The sequence below is a fragment of the Camelus bactrianus genome, chromosome 32, assembly GCF_048773025.1.
Source record: "Camelus bactrianus isolate YW-2024 breed Bactrian camel chromosome 32, ASM4877302v1, whole genome shotgun sequence".
NCBI lineage: Eukaryota > Metazoa > Chordata > Mammalia > Artiodactyla > Camelidae > Camelus > Camelus bactrianus.
In genome coordinates this window covers 880477-898880 of record NC_133570.1, presented here as the reverse complement: position 1 = coordinate 898880, position 18404 = coordinate 880477, and the positions used below count along the sequence as shown (strand labels likewise).

The window sequence follows — 18404 nt, the reverse complement described above, 5'->3', positions numbered from 1 at the left end:
TCAGTCCAGGCTCACACTGATCACCCAGCCAACAGCGACCGGGTCCAGGGATCCAGCTGGGTCTAGAATGCAGCGCTTACCAGACGGAGAGGCGCGTGTTCTCAGTCACGCGAACTGTTGACGTGTCAAAACAATTGTATTTTAACCAAAAAGTTGACGTTGTTAACCGTACTGTCATAATTCCTTCTTTAACTGTCCGTCTTTTCAGACAGACTAACTCGCTGCAGACGAAATGCCTACATAGTACGCAGCAGCCCTGCGTCTCGGGCCTGGCACGGCCTAGTCCGTTGTTCTGTGAAGGCGACTGCCAGCCCTGAGTGGGAGGGCGCGTGTTAGTGTTTCTGCTTGTGGTGGGGGTTCCACAGTGGAAGTGGATTTCCCTTTGTATGCTAAATTGTCAACACCCTACGTAAATGTAGAAAGTTTGTTAACGTTAGAAAGCTCTTCTACATCGTGAGTGATTTTTATGTTAACATATTAACGTTCCTTATGGTTGAAGTCCCGTTTATCCAGCTGGTCTGAATTAGAGATAGCTGGGTCTCCAAGGTGAATCCGTCGTAGAAAAGTCTTCCGTTTTGGAAATCGGTCTGTTGCTTCTCAGAAGGAGCAGTAATTACCACAAGAAACCAGCACTGATTAAAGGCCGAGACGTTTGTCTCTGTCATTGTCCGCTCTCACATGACAGCAGGTTTATATTTTACTGGGATGAAGACGTACACGTGGAGTTTACTGCCTAAAATTAAAATTTGGCTTTAGCGGCTTTAGGTGATTTAAAACTAACCTTAGTGAGACTGAAGCTTGAAGTTCAGTTTATTCTTGAAGCCTTTGATAAGCTCGCCTTTGGTGTCGTTTCACTGGTTAGTCGGCGTCTGCGGGGGGAGGTTCTCGGGAGGTTCGCAGCCTGCGTTTTGAGGCGCTCTGTGTGGGGGGGCTGCGTGGCTCCCCGTGCCGCGTCCAGAAGTGAAGCCCCCCGGGACTCTGTCTTGGCGGGGGGGTGGCTAGGACTTAATGTGGCTTTTTTTAACAATTATATTTACCGTTCAAAAAGGACTCAAGGAGGCAAAACTGGGGTCGTGTTTGGTTTGAAGTATGTAATTCCTCAGTTTCCCCATGATAAACTGCGTGGCAAACCCGTGAGGGTAACTGGTTTAACCTCCTGATCCTCATCCTTAAAGGAAGCTTGGGGCACTTGGCATCCCCACAAGCTGACGGCCCGCGTGCTGGTGTTCCGGGAAGCAAATTGAGAGCCACGGGCCGGCCCGCTGTGTTAATAGCAGTGTCAGGAGGGACGGGGGCGCGCTGGCCCCGGGAGGGGTTTGTTGGGTCCGCAGTTCAAACGTGAGAAGAGCCAAGGCTTGGGGGGCTCTTGGTTGCTCAGGCTGGTTGTCGGCACCAGGTCCTTGCTGCCGGCCCCAGTCCACTCGGTCAGCCCCGCGGGGACCTTGAGCGGTGAAGCAGCAGGACTGGAGGGGGTGGGGGAGATGAAACGGTTAAATGCTGGGGAAGGGGGGCCATTTATAAATACCGCTGTCATTCAAACTGAAAGTTCCCTTGTGCCTTTATTTGAAACGAAACCATTATTATCCAAGGGAAAAAAAATCTGAGTAGCGTCATGCTTGAAATTTTTTGGATTCAGACTAGTTCATCTTTATGAGGCCTCTGGTCACACTGTACAGATGATTTACTTGCAAAGTGGAATTCCTGTTCCGTGCACTGTGTCATGGTAGCAATATTAAAAGCCTAATTAACAGAATAAAAGCATTGGAGCTTCTTTAATTAAAATAAAGCCTGGGTATTATCTGATACAGCTCACGGCCCTCAATTCTGAAATGGGCTTCTTTCCCAGGTAACTCGAAGTCCACCGGTAGTAGCCGCCGCCCTTTAGAGAAATCTAATACCGTTAGCTACCACAAAACGGCATTGTATTTCAAAGTTATGAATCTGCAGGCATTAAAAACAAATTCGTTGTTCCTGGTTGCTGAGTTTATTGTAGGATTCTGCGTGTAAGCGTTCCACAGGGGCTGTGGCTTTGATTAAGCTGAGCTTTCCCAGGGTTCTGCTTCCGCCCCGCCCAGCCTGTTCCGAATGGGAGGTGTGTGCCTCCTTCCGTGTCACAGGCCCACAGCCTCCCAGGCACGTGGGGCCCAGGCCCCGTCAGAGCAGCCGGCCGTGGCGGCGGCAGAGAGGACAGTTCCCAGGCAGCCTGGACCTCGGGCACATTCATCTCCTGGAGCTCTTTTGAGGGAAAACCTGCTAAAATGTCAGGGTGTCTGACCGACCTCACCTTTGTGATCTGTTACCTGAATCTCAGGAAGGGTCTGGCGGAGAAGAGGTGAAAACCGTCCTTTATATAAGCTGCAAGACGCTGTGTTAAGAGCTGTCCTGAGGCCGAGGCCGAGGCCGTGCGTCCCCGCGCCGGGCCGTTCCGGGGCCACGGTGCCGCACGTGTCAGGGGTGACTCGGGGCTCTCTCTGCGACCCGGCGCGGGGAGTGTGGTTACGGGCTTTGCGTCTGCAGGGTGTGTTGTTCGGGGGCGGTTCCTGGGACTGAGGCAACTCCGTGTGGGATTTCCTTGGACGGCAGAAGCAGACATCTCTTCTTTACATTGTTTTTGAGTGGGTTGTCATAGAGACGGAACGGAAAGAAATTGTTTTTTCCAGATTTCTGCTTACTTTAGGTCTTCCCTAAACAGTAATTTCACCAAAGGAACAAAAAACTAAAATAAGAGTCCTAAACCCATTGTTAAGCAGCGCTGCGCTGAGGACGTTGACCCTGCGGGTGAGGGTCTCACGCTGGAGTGCTGCATGCCGGGGTCCGTGGGGGTGCGGCTGCCCTGCGTGAATACGATGGTCCTTGTCTGGCACGTGAAAAGGAAGAATAAAATACTAGTGGGTAATTTTGTATCCAGGAAGCCTCATAAGCAGCTGTTCAGCTGGGACGCTCATGAGGAGGGCCTGGTGTGAACTGGACTGAAGGTCCGGGCGTCGCGCCGGCAGACGTGGAGGCCAGCAGGCCGTGAGACGAGTGTGAGTGAGAGAGGTCACCAGGTCCTCCTCTGACTTCATGACGCTCTGGTTTCTTCCTCTTGCCAGTGTTCAAAACAAGTAGAAACAGCTCACTTGAATCTCAGAGCCTTTCCTTTACCTAATTTGGTAGCAACATCCATGAGCTGGGGATTTCTTAAAGCGATCAGGTGGGCAAAGGGAAGAGGAAGGAAGAGAAAAGGCCCGTGAGCCGCGAGCCGCAGGGGGACATCCGGCCCTAGGGCGACCGTTTGGACCGGCAGCACGGAGCTCGCCTCCAGTGCCCCGGGTAGAGGGTTGGCGTCCGTGTGACAAGCGTCCTACAACGGGAGAGGGGAGCATCTCCGCCTCCGAGCGCGGACGCAGTGCTGCGTCAGCAGAGGAGTGAGGCTGGGGCGGGCCTCCGAAGGGCAGGCGGGGCCCCCGCGGGCTCGTTCTAGGGCTGACGGCTGCCTCAGTGGTGGACGTGCTCCCCTGCCCCCCCCCAACACAGGACTGAAACGCCTGTCCTCCTCCGCACAGGTCCCGGTCCCGGTCCCCTCGGAGAAGAGCGCACTCTCCCGAGAGACGGCGGGAGGACAGAAGTGTCCCCACCGCCTACCGGATGAGCAACAGCCCCGGAGTCAGCAGGAAGCGGACCCGGTCCAGGTAGGCATCGGGTTCTCACGGACGCAGATCTGCTGGAAGGGACGGGGGAGACCTGGCGCACACGTTTCTAACACAGAGATGTAGGTCGTCGGGAAGTGGCGCTCTGGCCAGCCTGAGTGGTCCTGGCAGGGTGGTCCTGGCTCTGGAACTCAGATGCAGAGGGAGCTCTCCCGTGCTGGAACTGGGTGCCCTCTGGACCCCCACACACAGGGACGAGTGACAAGGAAAACCAGAAGTTTGAGTCTCAGGTGGATCCCTGCTGCTGCCCGGTGTCCAGGCCACAGCTTCCAGGAAAGGGCCGCAGTGTCCTCACGGGGCCTGAGAGCAGGGAGAGAGGGTCCGTCCTCTGACGCTTTGACCACTGGGAGAGCCCTGTGTAGTTGAGAGCGAGGCCGGCTCCCATGTCTCTCGGGGAAGAAGCCCCAGCCATTGTGCCACATCCGGGCCCCCAGCTGTCCCTCCCGGGAGAGAGCTCAGGGCGGACCTCGCACATGGAGGCCTCAACACCCCCACTCAGCTAGGGGGGGCACAAGGACCTTGAGCCGGGGTCACAGTCAGCAGACCAGTGGGCATGTCCTCTCGGCCGAGGGGCGTGGTCTGAGCATTGTCCCGTCCAGCCTGAGCGATGGCACCTGCATGCTTTACGCGTCTTGGCGTCTGTGTTTCCATTGTACCCGAAAATGAGGGCGTCTCTGTTTTTGTGTCCCTGCCTGGGGTCAGCGCAGGCCCTGGCTCTTGGTGGGTGGACGAGGAGGGCTGAGGTGCCCAGAAAAGGCAGGTGCAGGTGTTGCACAGTGTAGTCCCGGATTTCATAATACTGTGCAGCTGAATGTGTGCATCGGACACGCAGGGTTCCAGAACCTTCCAAAGGACAGATCCGAGTTACAGGTGTCCCAGCTGTCACCAGACGAGCTCGTGCACAGCCTCTGAGACGCCCCTTCATCAGCAAGAGCCTGGCAACAGCGGGAGCAGTTCTGAGAGGCGTTGCTGCCTGAAAAACATCCCTGCAGTCTGGCTAGTTATGCGCTAGGCCCGTCAGCTGATAAAATGTCATCTCTCTTTCAACAGAAACATCAGCAAAGGAGCTATGAAGCTGGTAGATTTCAGCAAGGCTTCCTGTACAAACTCGCTCTGTTTATAAATTACACTTTGTGCCTTAGAACTCCCACGCTAAGCGTACGTGACTATGCCAGGATAATATGGTGAAGATTGAAGTCCATTTTAAATTTTATTCCTTATGCAAGTAATTGATATTTGAAATTTATCATCACCTTTGGTGTAGGTAAAGGGCTTGATCTAAAATTAATTCCTTATAAAAAAATTTTTTAAGTAAAAGTAATTCCTTATAGCAGAAGATGTAACGTAAGAGTTCTTGCTTTGCCCTCAGATTAACCTTTGCATGAAAAGAGACATCACTGGGGAAGGCGGTGATGTGTTAGGATTCCTCAGAACTTGCGTTGCCACCAGGACTTTAGTAAGCGTGCAAAAGAAGTTAAGGTCCGACTCACTGATAGACAGGATTAAAGCTGTGGCCTGACTCGGGGGAGCCATGAGCCGCAGGGCAATGTGTGTGCAGTTAGTGGTCTTGATTATAAACCCGAGCCGTCTGTAGGGCCAGGGTGTGCTCTGTCACCAGGCGAGCTGTGCTAGCCAGAGGTCAGACCCCGGTGCCCCTCCACCCTTCTGCCCAGAGTAGGGGTGGGGTCTCTGTGCTGGTGTGGCAGCGGGTGACGGACTCGCCCACCAGGGCAGGGTCACGTGACCCCGACTGGGGGAGGCGCCTCCTGCCAGGCCCGAGGGAGTATTCCTACAAACTGATCGCTGAGTGCTTCCTTCACTGCCTTGTTTTTCCCGCAGGTCTCTTTCCTTACTAGAAGATGTTACTTGGTGTTTAAAATAGTGCGTGAACCAGCACGTGCCTCTGGCTCCACCCACAGTGTTAACATTTTGCCACGTGCACTTTTCTCGCTGGCTCCCTCTCCCTCCCTCGGTCCCCACTCCTTTACTGCTCCTTCCTTGTGTGTGTGTGTGTGTGTGTGTGTGTGTGTGTGTGTGTGTGTGTGTGTGTGTGTGTGTGTTTCAAGACTCTGACAAGTCTGGGCTGGCTATGTCCTTGAAGGTCCCACATTGCACGTGTCGCACTGTGTCCTCTTGGCTACTTTCATGCTAACACTTTTGTCCGGACACTGATGTCCTGTGACCTCCCGTTGCATCACACCAGGGGACACACGGTTTCCCTTTTCCCCATGGCCAGCGGTGCTGAGTTCGAGCGCTTGGTTAAGGCTGCGTCTGCCGTGTGATCGTACCTTCCCCCTGTGAACTAACAGGTACCCTGCGGGGGGCCCTGGGGCAGGGTGAACGTCATGTTGCCGGCAGCTCTCTCCTCACTCCTTCTCTGAAGACCACCCCTCTTCGTTTCAGTGTCACTGTGGACTTGGGCTTTGATTTGCTGTGTGACAGTCCATTTGCACCACCACGTGCTGTTTGGCGGTGACACTGTCTCGCATTTGGCCCCACACCTGGGCTCAGCCGTGTCTCCTAGGAATCCTGGCTCCTTTTAGTGAGTGTTGAGAAATCTAGTTCTGGGCATGGTGAATGTTTTTAAAAGTAAAATTCATGCGAGTGTTTAGCCAAATCGTATCACAGTGCACTCCAACACGGTGTCCCAGTTACTTTACGACAGCAAGTAACAAGTGATTGGCTGTGGGGGGCTTGCCTTGAATTCCCAGTGCTCAGCACGGCGCTGAGCACGTCAGTCAGCGCCCGAGTGAGTGAACGGGAACGTGCTGCTGCTACACGGCTCTTACGTTATACGTGAAGGGGTGTTAATTCACAGACTTTGACAATTAAAGGATGCATATCGTAATTCCCTAGAGCAACCACTTAAAAAATAGCCAGAAATCCAATAGGGTATGTTAAGGAGAACCTTGAAGTGCTTTATTAATGCAAAAGAAAGCAGGAAAGTGGGGAGAGGGAAAAGGAACAGATGGACAAGTAGAAGACTTGAAGGTCGGTTCACCATCCATACAAGTAGCACACTAAGTGCAAGCAGACTAAAACTCTAGTTAAAAGGCAGAGATTTTGGATTGCCTTATAAGGCAAAAACCTAACACTAAGCTGCTTGCAAGGACACTTTAAATACACACATAGGTTAAAATATAAAAGATAGGAAAAGATACACCATACAGCGCTAGTAAGAAAGGTGGCGTGGCTGTATCAACAGGAAACCACGTAGACGTGAAGAAGTGGTGCAGAGGTGAGGACGGCCATTTCCTAATGACACAGGGTCAGCTCCTCACGGGCGTAATGTTTTACACGTGCTCGTCGAGTGAAAGCGCTTTACAATACTTGAGACAAAAGCTGACAGGACCGAAGGGAGACAGCAGACCAGCACTGTTGACCCACTAAGACCGCCGCCTGCGGCGCAGTGTGCGCGTCCCTGCGGAGGGCGCCTGGGACGGGCCGGCCTCCAGGCTGGGTCAGGTCAGGCCCATGTCCCGAGTGGGCCCAGGGCGCCCCGAGAGCTTCAGAGGGTGCGGGGCGGCTCCCTTACCACGTGGCTTTAGGGACAAAGGTCTACAAAGATGTCTGGAAAATGCCCAAATACTTGGAAGTTAACACATTTTAAATTGCTCATAGGTCAAAGAAGAACTCACAAGAGGAAGTAGAAAATACTCTGAAATGAAAGTGTGACATACTCAGATCTATGGGTGCAGCTGTGCTCAGAAGGAAGTCAGTGGCTTCAGATGTTTATAGAAAACAGAAAGGTCTGAAACCTGTGCTCTATTCTTCCATCTTAAGAAGCTAGAAAAGGAGGCACATGGTAAGCCCAAAGCAAGTAGAAGCAAGGAAATAAGAAAAGATCAGAAATCAGCAGAACAGAAAACAGACCAAAGAGGGAAGTAGTCAGACCGAATGGTGGTTCTTTGAAAATGATCAAAAAGTGGTAAATCCTAGACCGATCAGGAGTGAAAGACCCTACAGACGTGGAAAGGACGGTAAGGGAGCAAACCTCATTCCAGGGAGTTTGACCACTTAGGGGACGGTGGAAATGGCTTGAAAGAAACAAACCACCAAGCTGACAGCAGCAGAAATAGGGAGTGTGCATAGCTCACGTCTGCTAAAACCGTTCCGCAGAACTCTAGACCCAGATGGCTTTTATCAGTAAAGTCCAACAAACATTCAAGGAAAGGGGGATCCAACTTTATAGACACTTCAAAGGAGACGGGAGAGGGAACCCTTCTCAGCTGACCTCCCGAGAGCAGCCTGGAGCCGTGTGCAGGTGCGTGTGTGTGCGTGGTGTGTGTTTGCCGTGGGCAAGGGGGTGTGAGCGTGTGTGCAGTGCGGCGTGTCTGCGCTGGGGGGACGTGGATGCGTGTGCTCACACACGTGTGTGTTCACAGACTAACGCCCTCAAGAGCATAAATGCAAAAGTCTGTAGCAAAATATTAGCTGGTTTCAGTCCAGCAGCTTCCTACAAGGGTGATACGTCCGGACCAAGTGGGGTCTGCCTCAGGAATGAAGGTTCTTTACCATCAAAACCAACCGTTGCAACTCCCGGTATCCACAGAGTAAAGGAAGAAAGCGTGTGACATCTCAGCAGAAACAGAAAAGGTACTTGACACGGTTCACCCCCCGCAAGGGAAACGTCCTCCCTCAGAGACAGGGCGTCTCTGAACGCCCCACGGCTAACGCCGCCCTTGCTGGTGGAAGACCGAGGGCTCCCCCGCCAGCCGGAAACAAGGCCAGGGCATCTGCTCCGCGATGCAATGGGAGGAAAGGAAATAGAGGCAAACGGTCGCACAGGGAAAAAGGAAGTGGCCTTTCTGCACAACTACGGAACATCCTAAGACTTCGGTAAAGTTTATTTCTATATACTGGCCCAGAACAATTGAGCAGTGAAGTTGAAGACGATGCCGTTCATGACGGTCTCGACGAAACAAGCTACTTACGGGTGAATGTGAGGAAAGAGATGCAGGCTCTCCCTGCGCTGAGCCACGAAGCCGTTCGAGAGTGTGTTCAAGAAACTTCAGTAAATGGAGAGAAAGCCCACATTCTTGGCTTCTCGGGACAGAAGGCTGAGCATTGCTTACGTGGCCCTTCTCCGCCGACTGACCTGCAGAGCCCGTGCGGTCCCGGTCGGCGCTCCCTGGGCCTTTCCACAGAAACCGGCAAACTGACTGCAGTCAGAACAGCCTCGGGGACTCCATTGGAGGACTTGTCCTGCCAACTGCAGACGCCTGAGGACGCTGGAGTGAGCCGCGTGCCCGGTACACCTGAAACAGGCGCGGAGTCCAGACGATGAGTGAGGAAGGGAAGTCTTCTCGGCAGAACTGGACTGAACAACTGGGCGTCAAAACGGAAGGGAAACAGTGCCGTGTACCCCGGACGCCGGGCGGGACTCACGACGGATCACGGGCCTGAATGTCGAGGCTGGAGCCGTCCAGTCTCTGAAGGAAACGAGGAGAGACGTTCATGACCTTGGAGGGGGCAGAGATTCCCAAGGGCATAGAAAGCCCCGCCTTAAGAGAAAAACATAATAAATTTGACTTTGTTGACATTTAAAACTGCATTTAAAAGGCCCAGTTAAGGAAGTGCAGGCCCCAGACTGGGAGAAATCTCTGACACAGGCCTGCATCAGTTCCAGGCAGACAACCCAGTTAGACAAGGGGCAGATGACTTGCAAGGAAGACATTGCGTAGAAGAGTATGCAGGTCGGCAGCGCGGCCAGCACAGGACCGGGTGCTCAGCACCGTCAGAGTCTCGGGGAAATGCAGGTTAAACGCCAGTGGGGTGCTGCTTCACGCGGGAAGAAGGGCTGGAAGCAAGACTGGACGTTTCTAAGCGTGGACAGGCGTGTGAGCGGCTGCGATGCGGCGGGGGCGGGGACGGCGCCACGCGGGGAGCCGCTCAGTCTGGTGAAGTTAGACACACGCTGCCCCGTGGCCCGGCTGCGCCCGTCTGAGCTGTTCACACACCATCAGCACTTGACCACAAAAGCAACTTGATTGCAGTCGCCAAAAACTGGGAACAACCCCAGTGTCTGTGGACAGGAGAGAGGCTGAACACAGGACGGCAGATCCAGAGTGTGGTCCTCCCCACAGCGCAGAGACCGAGCCCCTCCCGGGGAGCCACAGGGACACCACTGGGCAGAAGCTCCCGTTTACCCACAGGCTTCAGCTACGTGAGAGACGTCACAGCAGCGGGCCCCGTCGCGGTGCGGAAGGGGGAGCAGGCGACTGAAAGCAGCAGCGGGGGCCCTCCTGGGGCACTCCCGAACATGACGGGTCTGCATCTCACTGCGTCTGCGACCTCGCCAGAGCCCAGCGGACAGCACGTGAGACCTTTGTGTTTTGCTGGATGTACAGCGCACCTCGGTTTTAAAAAACAAAAAAAAGGATCACTTAATTCCTTAAGCAAATGCTTAGAAAGTTTTGTCACATGAGGTCAGGCTGTCGTGCTCGTGAACCTGGTTCCCCGTTCGGGAGGGCTCGCCTGCCTTTTATGACGTCAGCCACGGCAGCTTGGCCAGACTGGGGGCTTAGATCATTCGGACGGACTTCACATGCTGCTAAATAGTTTATTTTTGTGAATGCTGCTTCCTGTGAAATCCCAGCCATGAGTTTACAGACACTAGAAGTCACCTGATCTCCGCAGTTTAGGAAGTAGGCCTGCTCTGTGAGTCTCCCCCGCACCCAGCCCAGGCACAGCCTCTCCTGCCTGGCCTGCCCGGTCCTGGCTGTCCAGGGACGCGCTTCCTGGGGCGGGGCCTTCTGGTCCTTGATGCAGATCCGGGAGGCCACGCCCCGCCGGGGGTGGGACCAGCCTGCGCCCTTCCATCCTTCGTCGTCAGAGGCCCTGGAGCTGGACCCGCACTCCGCAGACTGAGGGGCGGGGGCACCAAGGACATGCCCTGGTGCGCGGCAGGGCAGGGTGACAGGTGAACTGGTCCAGGGGGTGAGGAGGCGTGTGGACAGGCCCTGGGTGCCTCCGGGTCAGGAGGGGCTGTGAGCCACCCCAGTCCTGTGGAGCCAAGAGGGGTCTGAGCCGAGCAGGCAGTGACCCCAGGGCTTCTGTATTAATGCTGCTGGCACTGGAGCACTGGTGAGAGCGCTGCCCGCGAGGGCGCGGGCAGGTGGGGGACATGAAGCGGGCCTTCCAAGGTCCCGTTCCTGTCCCCTCACCCAGCAGCTCACGGCTGGGGATTTCCCTGGAGGGGGAAGGGAGGGGAGACAACAGAAACTGTCAGTGATGACATTTCCCTGCAAAGAGCCGCCCAGCTGTTCTGCGCGGGGCTCCTAGAGGGCGGGTGACCAGGGCCTGTCCCAGGAGGAATAGGGCGGGGGGCTGGGCTCGGCGCTCTCACCGCCCACACGTATCCTCTTCTCTTTCTCGCTGTGTTTAGTGGGTGGGAAGGGGGTCCCAGGGCAGGCTGTGGGATGGAGTCAGACCTGCAGGAAGCTCAGGGGCCACTGTCTGGGCAGGAGAGCAGAATGGGCTCGGTGAGCGCAGGCCGTGGGTCCCCAGGGGGAGGAGGACCTGGGGGCGTTTCTGCTGTGAGACCGGCAGGCCTTGGAGAGGGGAGGCCGTGAGCGAGGCAGGGCTGTGGAGGGAGAAGGGCCCTAACCTGGCGGCCCGGGGCAGCGTGCCCAGCGCTCTGCCATCAGCCTGTCCCCTGCGCACCAGGAGGGCAGACACGCTGGGCTCCGTGCGTTCGGGGCTTTTAACAACTCCCCATTTCTCACTGGAAATCCCGGTTTGCTCAGCGTAAAAGAGCAAGCAGCACGAACAGCGCTTGGTTACTGGATCGTAAACGCAGATAAAGTGCTGGCTGTGTTTTAAGCCCCACAGGCACCAGCTTCAGGACTGGCAGGCGGGGAAGGTGGTCTGCGTTTCACTCCTGCACAGCTTTTATTTTGCTGCATCCATCAGTTTCTAGTTAAATAAATCATGTATGGTTTTTAAAAGGAGTTAACGTGTAGAGAAAGGTGAAATTGTCCAGCCGTCCTTGGGAAGCCCCCAGAACTCGTTCAGAGCCAGCGTGTGCCTTTGTCTAAATCTGCGTTCCTTCCAGAAGCCCCCACGAGAAGAAGAAGAAGAGACGCTCGCGGTCCCGGACCAAGTCCAAGGCCGGGTCTCAGCCAGCCTCCCCCAGCAAGCAGGCCACGCGCCGGCACTCAGCCAGCATCTCTCCCGTGGAGAGTCGGGGTTCCAGCCAGGAGCGCTCCAGGTAACACCCCAGCCCCAATGGCTGGGCCACAGGGCACTTCTCGTGGGGTGCGGGGAGGAGCGGGCTGCAGTCCCCCACATCCTCCTCCAGTGTCCCCCAGGCTCTGAGTGAGCAGAAGGTGGGCACTGAGGACCCCAGAACCAGGGCCCAGCCCCGGCAGCACCCTTACAGAAGCGGCCTCCCGTGCCCCTGCCCCCTGCCCCCTGCCCGGGGCAGAGAGAGCCTGGGAGCGGGTGTGGGGCAGGCCCCTCCCGTGAGCGGGCTTCCTGTTGTCCAGGCAGCTGGGAAACCATGCGGCGGAGTCAGCAGCCATTCCCCCAGCCAGCATTTCTCATCACCCTGATGATGGCTGCGGCGTCCTCACTGGGCCACAGAGCCCAGTGTGGTCAGAGCCGGGCGCAAGCCCCGGGGTCCAGGTCATGGGGACACAGAACCACCTGTCCACCCATCGCTCACTCAGCCAGAGCGGGCGGGGGCCAAGCCGTCCCTTCTGACGTGCAGGCTGCAGGGATGTCGGATCCCGTGCTGACTGTCACAGGGTCACCCTGGTCAGCCGCGGAGACACGGGCGTCCCCCGGCCGGCGCGAGTGGCTCCCCCTGACCGGCCACCCTTGGTTGTCGGGAGGCGTTCGCCAGACAGCCCTGTTCACGAAGCCAGGGCCCCACCCAGAGCCGGGGCGGGGTCGGCGTCCTCAGGGACCCGTTCTCCCATCCCTGCTCGTAGACCTGTCGCTTCCGTAAGTGTGGATCCCAGGCACCCCCAAAACCAGAACTTGCAGCGGATCAGAATCTAAGCTGTAGCTTCTTTAAAGGCAGGACGTGAGTGAGCGCAGGCCCAGCCCACGGTTGTGTCACCTCCCACCGGGGGTCCGGGCGGCGGCCCCTGGCGCCTGCTGCTTCTGTCCTTTCCTCCATATTTTTGTCAGTTTGTTTCTTATGTAATGTTCATATGAAAATACTTTTGAGTTAGGTTGCATTTTATAAAATATTTCGAATGTATGTTACGTAAAATATAAAGGTAAAATACATGTATATAATGTTGATTTTTTAAGATACTGGAAACAAAGTCAAGTGGCTTTTTAGGCCTCTGACCTCTCTCTACTCGCATTAGGGGAGTTTCTCAGGAAAAAGACGGTCAGATCTCCTCGGCAATCGTCTCCTCCGTACAGAGCAAAATCACTCAGGTGAGGCGGGGTGGTCTCTCGTCCCCCCGTGTCTGTGTGAGGGGCTGGTTCTCACGGTCTGTCTCCTAGTTTCAGGGGGACTGACGGGGTCCTGGGCTGGTCGCCCGGAGGCGGGTGGTGTCGCCATTGTCCCTGACCCTCCCTTCCCGGGGCAGCTGTGTGGCCTGTGAGCCAGCCTCAGGACCCAGCGGTGGGGGGGACAGCGCCCTGCCCCTGGATGTGTTCACAGCCACCAGCACGTCTCCCCAAGCCTCCTCGGGGTCCTTACCCATTAACACTTTCATAAACGGCTTCACCGTGTGGACCGTCCTTCCCGAGTCCTGACGGAGCCCACAGACATCCCCCGTCTCTCCCCGCGCAGGACCTCATGGCCAAAGTAAGAGCGATGCTCGCGGCTTCCAAAAACATGCAGACCAGTGCCTCCTGAGACGCCCGGGCCGTGGCAGTGGGCAGCCGTGGCACAGAGCCCGGGGCTCCCGCGTCGGGGAGCCCAGAGCCGGCAGAGCCGCGGTGCCCGCTCCCGCAGGCCCGTCGCAGGCCCGTGCGCGCCCCCCCAGGGCCCCTGGACAGCTGGCGGGTTCTGTAAATTAACTTTTGATGACATTTTCAGCTTAAGATTTTTGACCAGCAGTCTCTTACCTGTATATTTGTAAATAATATCATGTTTCTGTGAAAATGTATTATCAAATAAAATGGGAGGAAAACACCTTTTCTAGCCAGTAGCTGTGGCCGTTTCTTCCTTGTTTGGCCTGTGAGTTTTACTGCTTGTCCCCTGTCCTTGGCCCCAATGCTTGCCGCGTGGACGTCGTAGCGACGTGGCTGTGGGCGCAGCTGTACCCCTGGCTGCAGTCCGAGCGCGGTGCTCCCTGCCGTCTGAACGTGCACGTCAGCTTGTCACCTGAGCCGTCGAACCTGCTCGCCGGGCTTGCTCAGACCCCGGGCCCCAGAGTCCCGTGGGGACAGGCCCCAGGTACACGTGGCATCGTCGGCAGGACACCTGGTGGGCGCCGTCCGACCGCAGGGCCCCCCGCCACGCTCCGGAGCTCATCTTCCAGAGCGTCCTGTGAACTGACAGAAGACCGTTTCCTCCGCAGCAGACAGAGCTGGAACCAGGGCCCCTCACACTAGCAAGGGAGGTGTTTGTTGACTTCAATAAAATCAGGACGTCAAGATGCATTTCCTTCCCCCGTTATCGGTAACAGACTTGTTCAGGATGAGCACTTCAGGGTTGGAGACACATTAAGCTGTTCTACAGAAATTATAATGACGCCTGGTTTCCAGGCTGGGCCTCGAGGTTCACGCTTACCCCCGCTGTGGAGTCGGGGAGCGGGGGGGGCAGGGGTGGGGAGGCGATGCTGGGGTTGCAGACACAGGATCTGCCTGCCTGGCTGAGCCTTGGGAACGTCCAGGGAGGAGGCAGGTGGCCAAAGGAGTCAGAGACCAGAGGGAATGGCCCGGGACCAGGTGCTGGGGACCCCCGCACTGAGGGGCTGGGCGGCTGAGCGGGGCGCTGAGGGGCCACAGGGACCAGGAGTCACCGGGCATCCACAGCCCCCGCGGTGGTCAGTCCAGGGGCCGCCTGGAGGGCGGGAGGAATCAGCCTCCCCTCAAAGGGGGAGGGTTCTTTCTGAGACCGTCTGGTGCTGCTGGGGAGACGGCACCGGCCTTGCGTCTTCACAGAAACATACTATTTACAAATATACAGATGCGAACACACCTGAAGGCAGGTGGTCACAACTGCATGGAGGAAAAGACAAAAGTGGGAGTGGAGGCGAGGGCAGAGGGCGCAGCAAGCCGACATCTCTAAGGAGGTGATGTGGGGCCAAGACCTACAAGGAGTAAAGAGGTGTGGCAGGGAGCTGTGGGGCTGTGGGGACCGCAGGGAGCAGGTGCAAAGGTCCTGAGGCAGGAGTGTGCCTGGAGTGGTGGAGACAGAGCCGGAGGTCAGGGGCTCTAGCAGGCCAGGGTGCGGAGCAGGACTTGTGCCCCCAACAGCGTGGGGCAGGTGGTGCCACCCCTTCTCCGGTTTAGGATCAGCGTGTAGGAGGCAGGGTGGGCACAGGACAGCCAGGTGTGTCAGTGTCCTGCACGGCCACCCAAACTACCACCAGCAGGGGCCGAAAGCGCTAGAGTTTATCCTCTCAGTTGTAGCGGCAAGAAGTCTGAGACCCAGGTGTGGTCCAGCTGGTTCCTCCTGGAGGCGCTGAGGGCAGATCTGCTGCTGCTGCTCGGCTCCTGGTGCTGCCAGCATCCCGGCCGCTCCACGGTGTCCTTGGCTTGTGGCTGCGCAGCTCCCATCTCTGCCTGCACCCCTCTGTGTGCTTCCCCCCTTCCCACCCCTCTGAGGACACTCGTCATTGGACTCAGCCCCACCTGGACAGTCCAAGGCGGCCTCGTCTCCAGCGCCTTAACCATGTTTCCACCTGCAACAGCTTCTTTCCAGATCAGCTCACGTTCTCAGCTTCCTGCTGGACATGAATTTGGGGGGGACATCATTCAAGCCCATCACCGTGTGCGTGGGGGCCTGTCCCCTTCTCAGCACTCTGCGAAATCACAGTCCAGCCTAGATTCGATGACGCACAGTAACTTGGCTTTTCCTCAGCTTCACAATGTGCCAACCGCTGCGAGTAGCTGTGAACTACGCAGTGGGGCCAGAGAGCAGCGGCCGCACGGCCAGACGCGAGCGGGCAGGGCAGACCTGCCGGCGCTCCACTGGCTCTGTGCCTGGAGCAGACCCCTAAACCTGCATCCCTGCACTTGCTCCCTTCCTTTAAGGCTGTGCCTCCCGCCCAGACAATACACCCTTTTAAAGCATACTGTGCAATCATCAACCACGCTCTAATTCCAGAACATTCCCATCACCCCAAAATAAACCACTGACTCCTTACCCATCAGCCCTCCCCTCCCTCTCCCCCAGCCCCTGGCAACCACCAACCCTGCTTCCCGTCTCTCTGGATTTGCCAGTTCTGGACGTTTCCTATAAACAGAATCATACACTATGTGGCCTTTTGTTCCTGATTTTTCCCCTTACGTAGTACTTTCCAGGCCCTCCCAATGCCACAGCATGCACCAGAACTTCACCTTTTTTTAGGGCTGAATGATACTCCACTGTATGGACACAAAACTGTTCATTCATCAGTCGATGGACAATTTGGGCTGTTTCCACTTTGGGGCCATTATGAATAATATGCAAGTTTTTGTGTAGACGTAGGTTTTCAGCTTCGGTTCATTTTTAAACTGGGAGAAGCTACACACCTCCACACAGGGATGCCACTAGACTAGCGCCCAGCACACAGGAACTGGATGACAAGCCTGGAAGGGGGTGCAGGGCGTCTCCCGAAAACTCCCCCTTCCAGCACCTGCACCCCAATTTTCCTCTGGAGAGCCACCCCTCCCCACCTTGGGGGTGGAGGTGGGGCTGACAGACCCTCAGCCCAAGACGCAGGCCGGCCGATCAGAACTCACCTCCACTCAGCCTGGTGATGGGCCTCCTCTTCTGGGCAGGAGTTGGGAGCAGGCAAGGTCAGCCTCATGGAAGAACACAGCCAAAGGGAGGAAGTGGAGCCCAGAAAAGGAGTCTCTGAGTCCAGAGCCCCTGGAACCAGCCATGCCTGAAGCCAGTATCCTAGTTTTCCCTTTTAGTCTGGGTTTCTCTGAGGCACCTGAATTGACCACGGGGCCAAGGGGCCAGAGACCCATTCTGGACAGAAGATGAAACTCAGCCTGAATGTCTCAAAGCACATCCCACAGACAACTGCAACAGTTAGAATGTCTCCTCTTCAAATACCGAGAGATGAATACAAGGGATGGGGTCCACATCACTAAACCCCCTGGACTGACAGAGACAGAGGGGGGTTTTTCTGTAGGAGGCGCTGAAGTCCAAGAAGGGGAGAGTGGATGGCAGGCAAGGCTGGATCAAGGGGCTCAGCAGAGATGACATCCGTGTGTCTCTGTGTACACGTGGTAAATGGAAAAACATATTTGTTTTATGGGGGCTTTCTGCTTTCTGCTTTTTGTTTCCCAGAATTCGTTTTCACTTAACAATATGTCTGAGTAGCCACGCTGTTACACCTGGATCCAGTCCGTTCTTTCCCACTTCAATATAGTGGTCCATCTTTGCAGTATATCTGGGTATGTTCAGCCCAGGGCAGCCACCGGCTTATACAGCACCTGTGGGTCTCAGAAAAGGTGCCCATTTCTCCAGAGGGCCATGGCCCCACTCCAAGAAACACAGGCCAGCAAACAGGGTGCAGGGGGGCCTCCCAGGGTCACCCTGGTCCTTGACCACAGGTAGCCCCATCATACGGTTAGACAGTTTTTGATTTTACTATTACATCCTGCATTAGCTTTCTTGTGCAAAGACGAGAGTGTTTTTCTGGGGCAGACACCAAGAATGCTGGGCCATAGAAAATGTACTTTTTAAATTTTAATAGCTGCTCCCTGATGGCCTTCCAGCAAGGCTGTACCAGCTGGCAGTCCCTCCAGCAGCACCAAAGCCCCCACTTCCCTCCTCAGCGCATGATGATATACGACTTTCTAAACATTGCCCATCTGATGGGTGAAAAGTGGCTTTTCCTCAGTGCTTGGATTCTGGCCACGTTCAAATGCCAGAACTCAGTGGCAGGCTTGAAGAGAAAACAGCTTCATGGTATCACATAGCCCCCACCATGAAGTGACGTGTCCCCGGATGTCTAGCCAACCATGGTTCCCGCACCGTTCACCAGCCACCATCTGGACCTATCTGGGGAGAACCAGGTCCGTCTGGAGGCCCTTCTTATGTTTGTGACCCTAAGACACTGTCTCTTCACCACCTTCCATGTTAATGCCTCCTACAGCCCCTCAGCCAGCACTCCCCCTCCAAGTCCTCAAATGCAGGAAGAACTCTGTTACACGATGGGGTTGACAGCTCCAGCATCTCTTCTGAGCCCCTTGATCCAGCCCTGCCTGCCATCCACATGCCTTTACTCTGACGTCAGCATCTCCAGCTTCCTTCAGAAAACCCTTCCCACCATCAGCGCAGGCAGTTCAGCTAATGTCCATCCCCTGGCCACACGGTTGGTTCAGGGATGGACACACGATTCACAGCATCCAATGAGAGACAGCCCTGGGACTGTGGCTTGAGAAACTGTCTACTGGGTTTCCTAAGCTGGAAGAGTGTGGGGCGCAGCTGCTCGCCCTGTGTTTGCTGCCATTTCGAGAAATCTTGCCCGAGGATGAAGCCAACACAGAGATGGAGAGAGAGACCGTATTCCAGTCACATTCTTGTGCAACTTGATCCAGCCTTGCCTGACGTCAGTGTGCTCTAAGATGCCCCAGTTT

The 18404-nt window shown here is 55.9% G+C and overlaps 1 protein-coding gene across 4 annotated transcripts in view; it reads left to right on the top strand.

Moving 5' to 3' along the window:
* The window catches only part of SFSWAP (splicing factor SWAP), a 66625-nt gene extending 52821 nt beyond the window's left edge, over positions 1–13804 (top strand). For 3 of the 4 annotated variants that reach the window (XM_074356223.1, XM_074356222.1, XM_074356225.1), the window contains exons 15-18: positions 3546–3671; positions 11746–11901; positions 13013–13085; positions 13447–13804. In XM_074356223.1, coding sequence (XP_074212324.1) covers positions 3546–3671; positions 11746–11901; positions 13013–13085; positions 13447–13512 — 421 coding nt within the window. In that variant the 3' untranslated portion in view covers positions 13513–13804. Of the gene's footprint in view, positions 1–3545; positions 3672–11745; positions 11902–12953; positions 13086–13446 lie in introns of those variants that run through there. The other variant, XM_074356224.1, reaches the window with a different exon arrangement.
* Positions 13805–18404: the final 4600 nt, after the last annotated feature.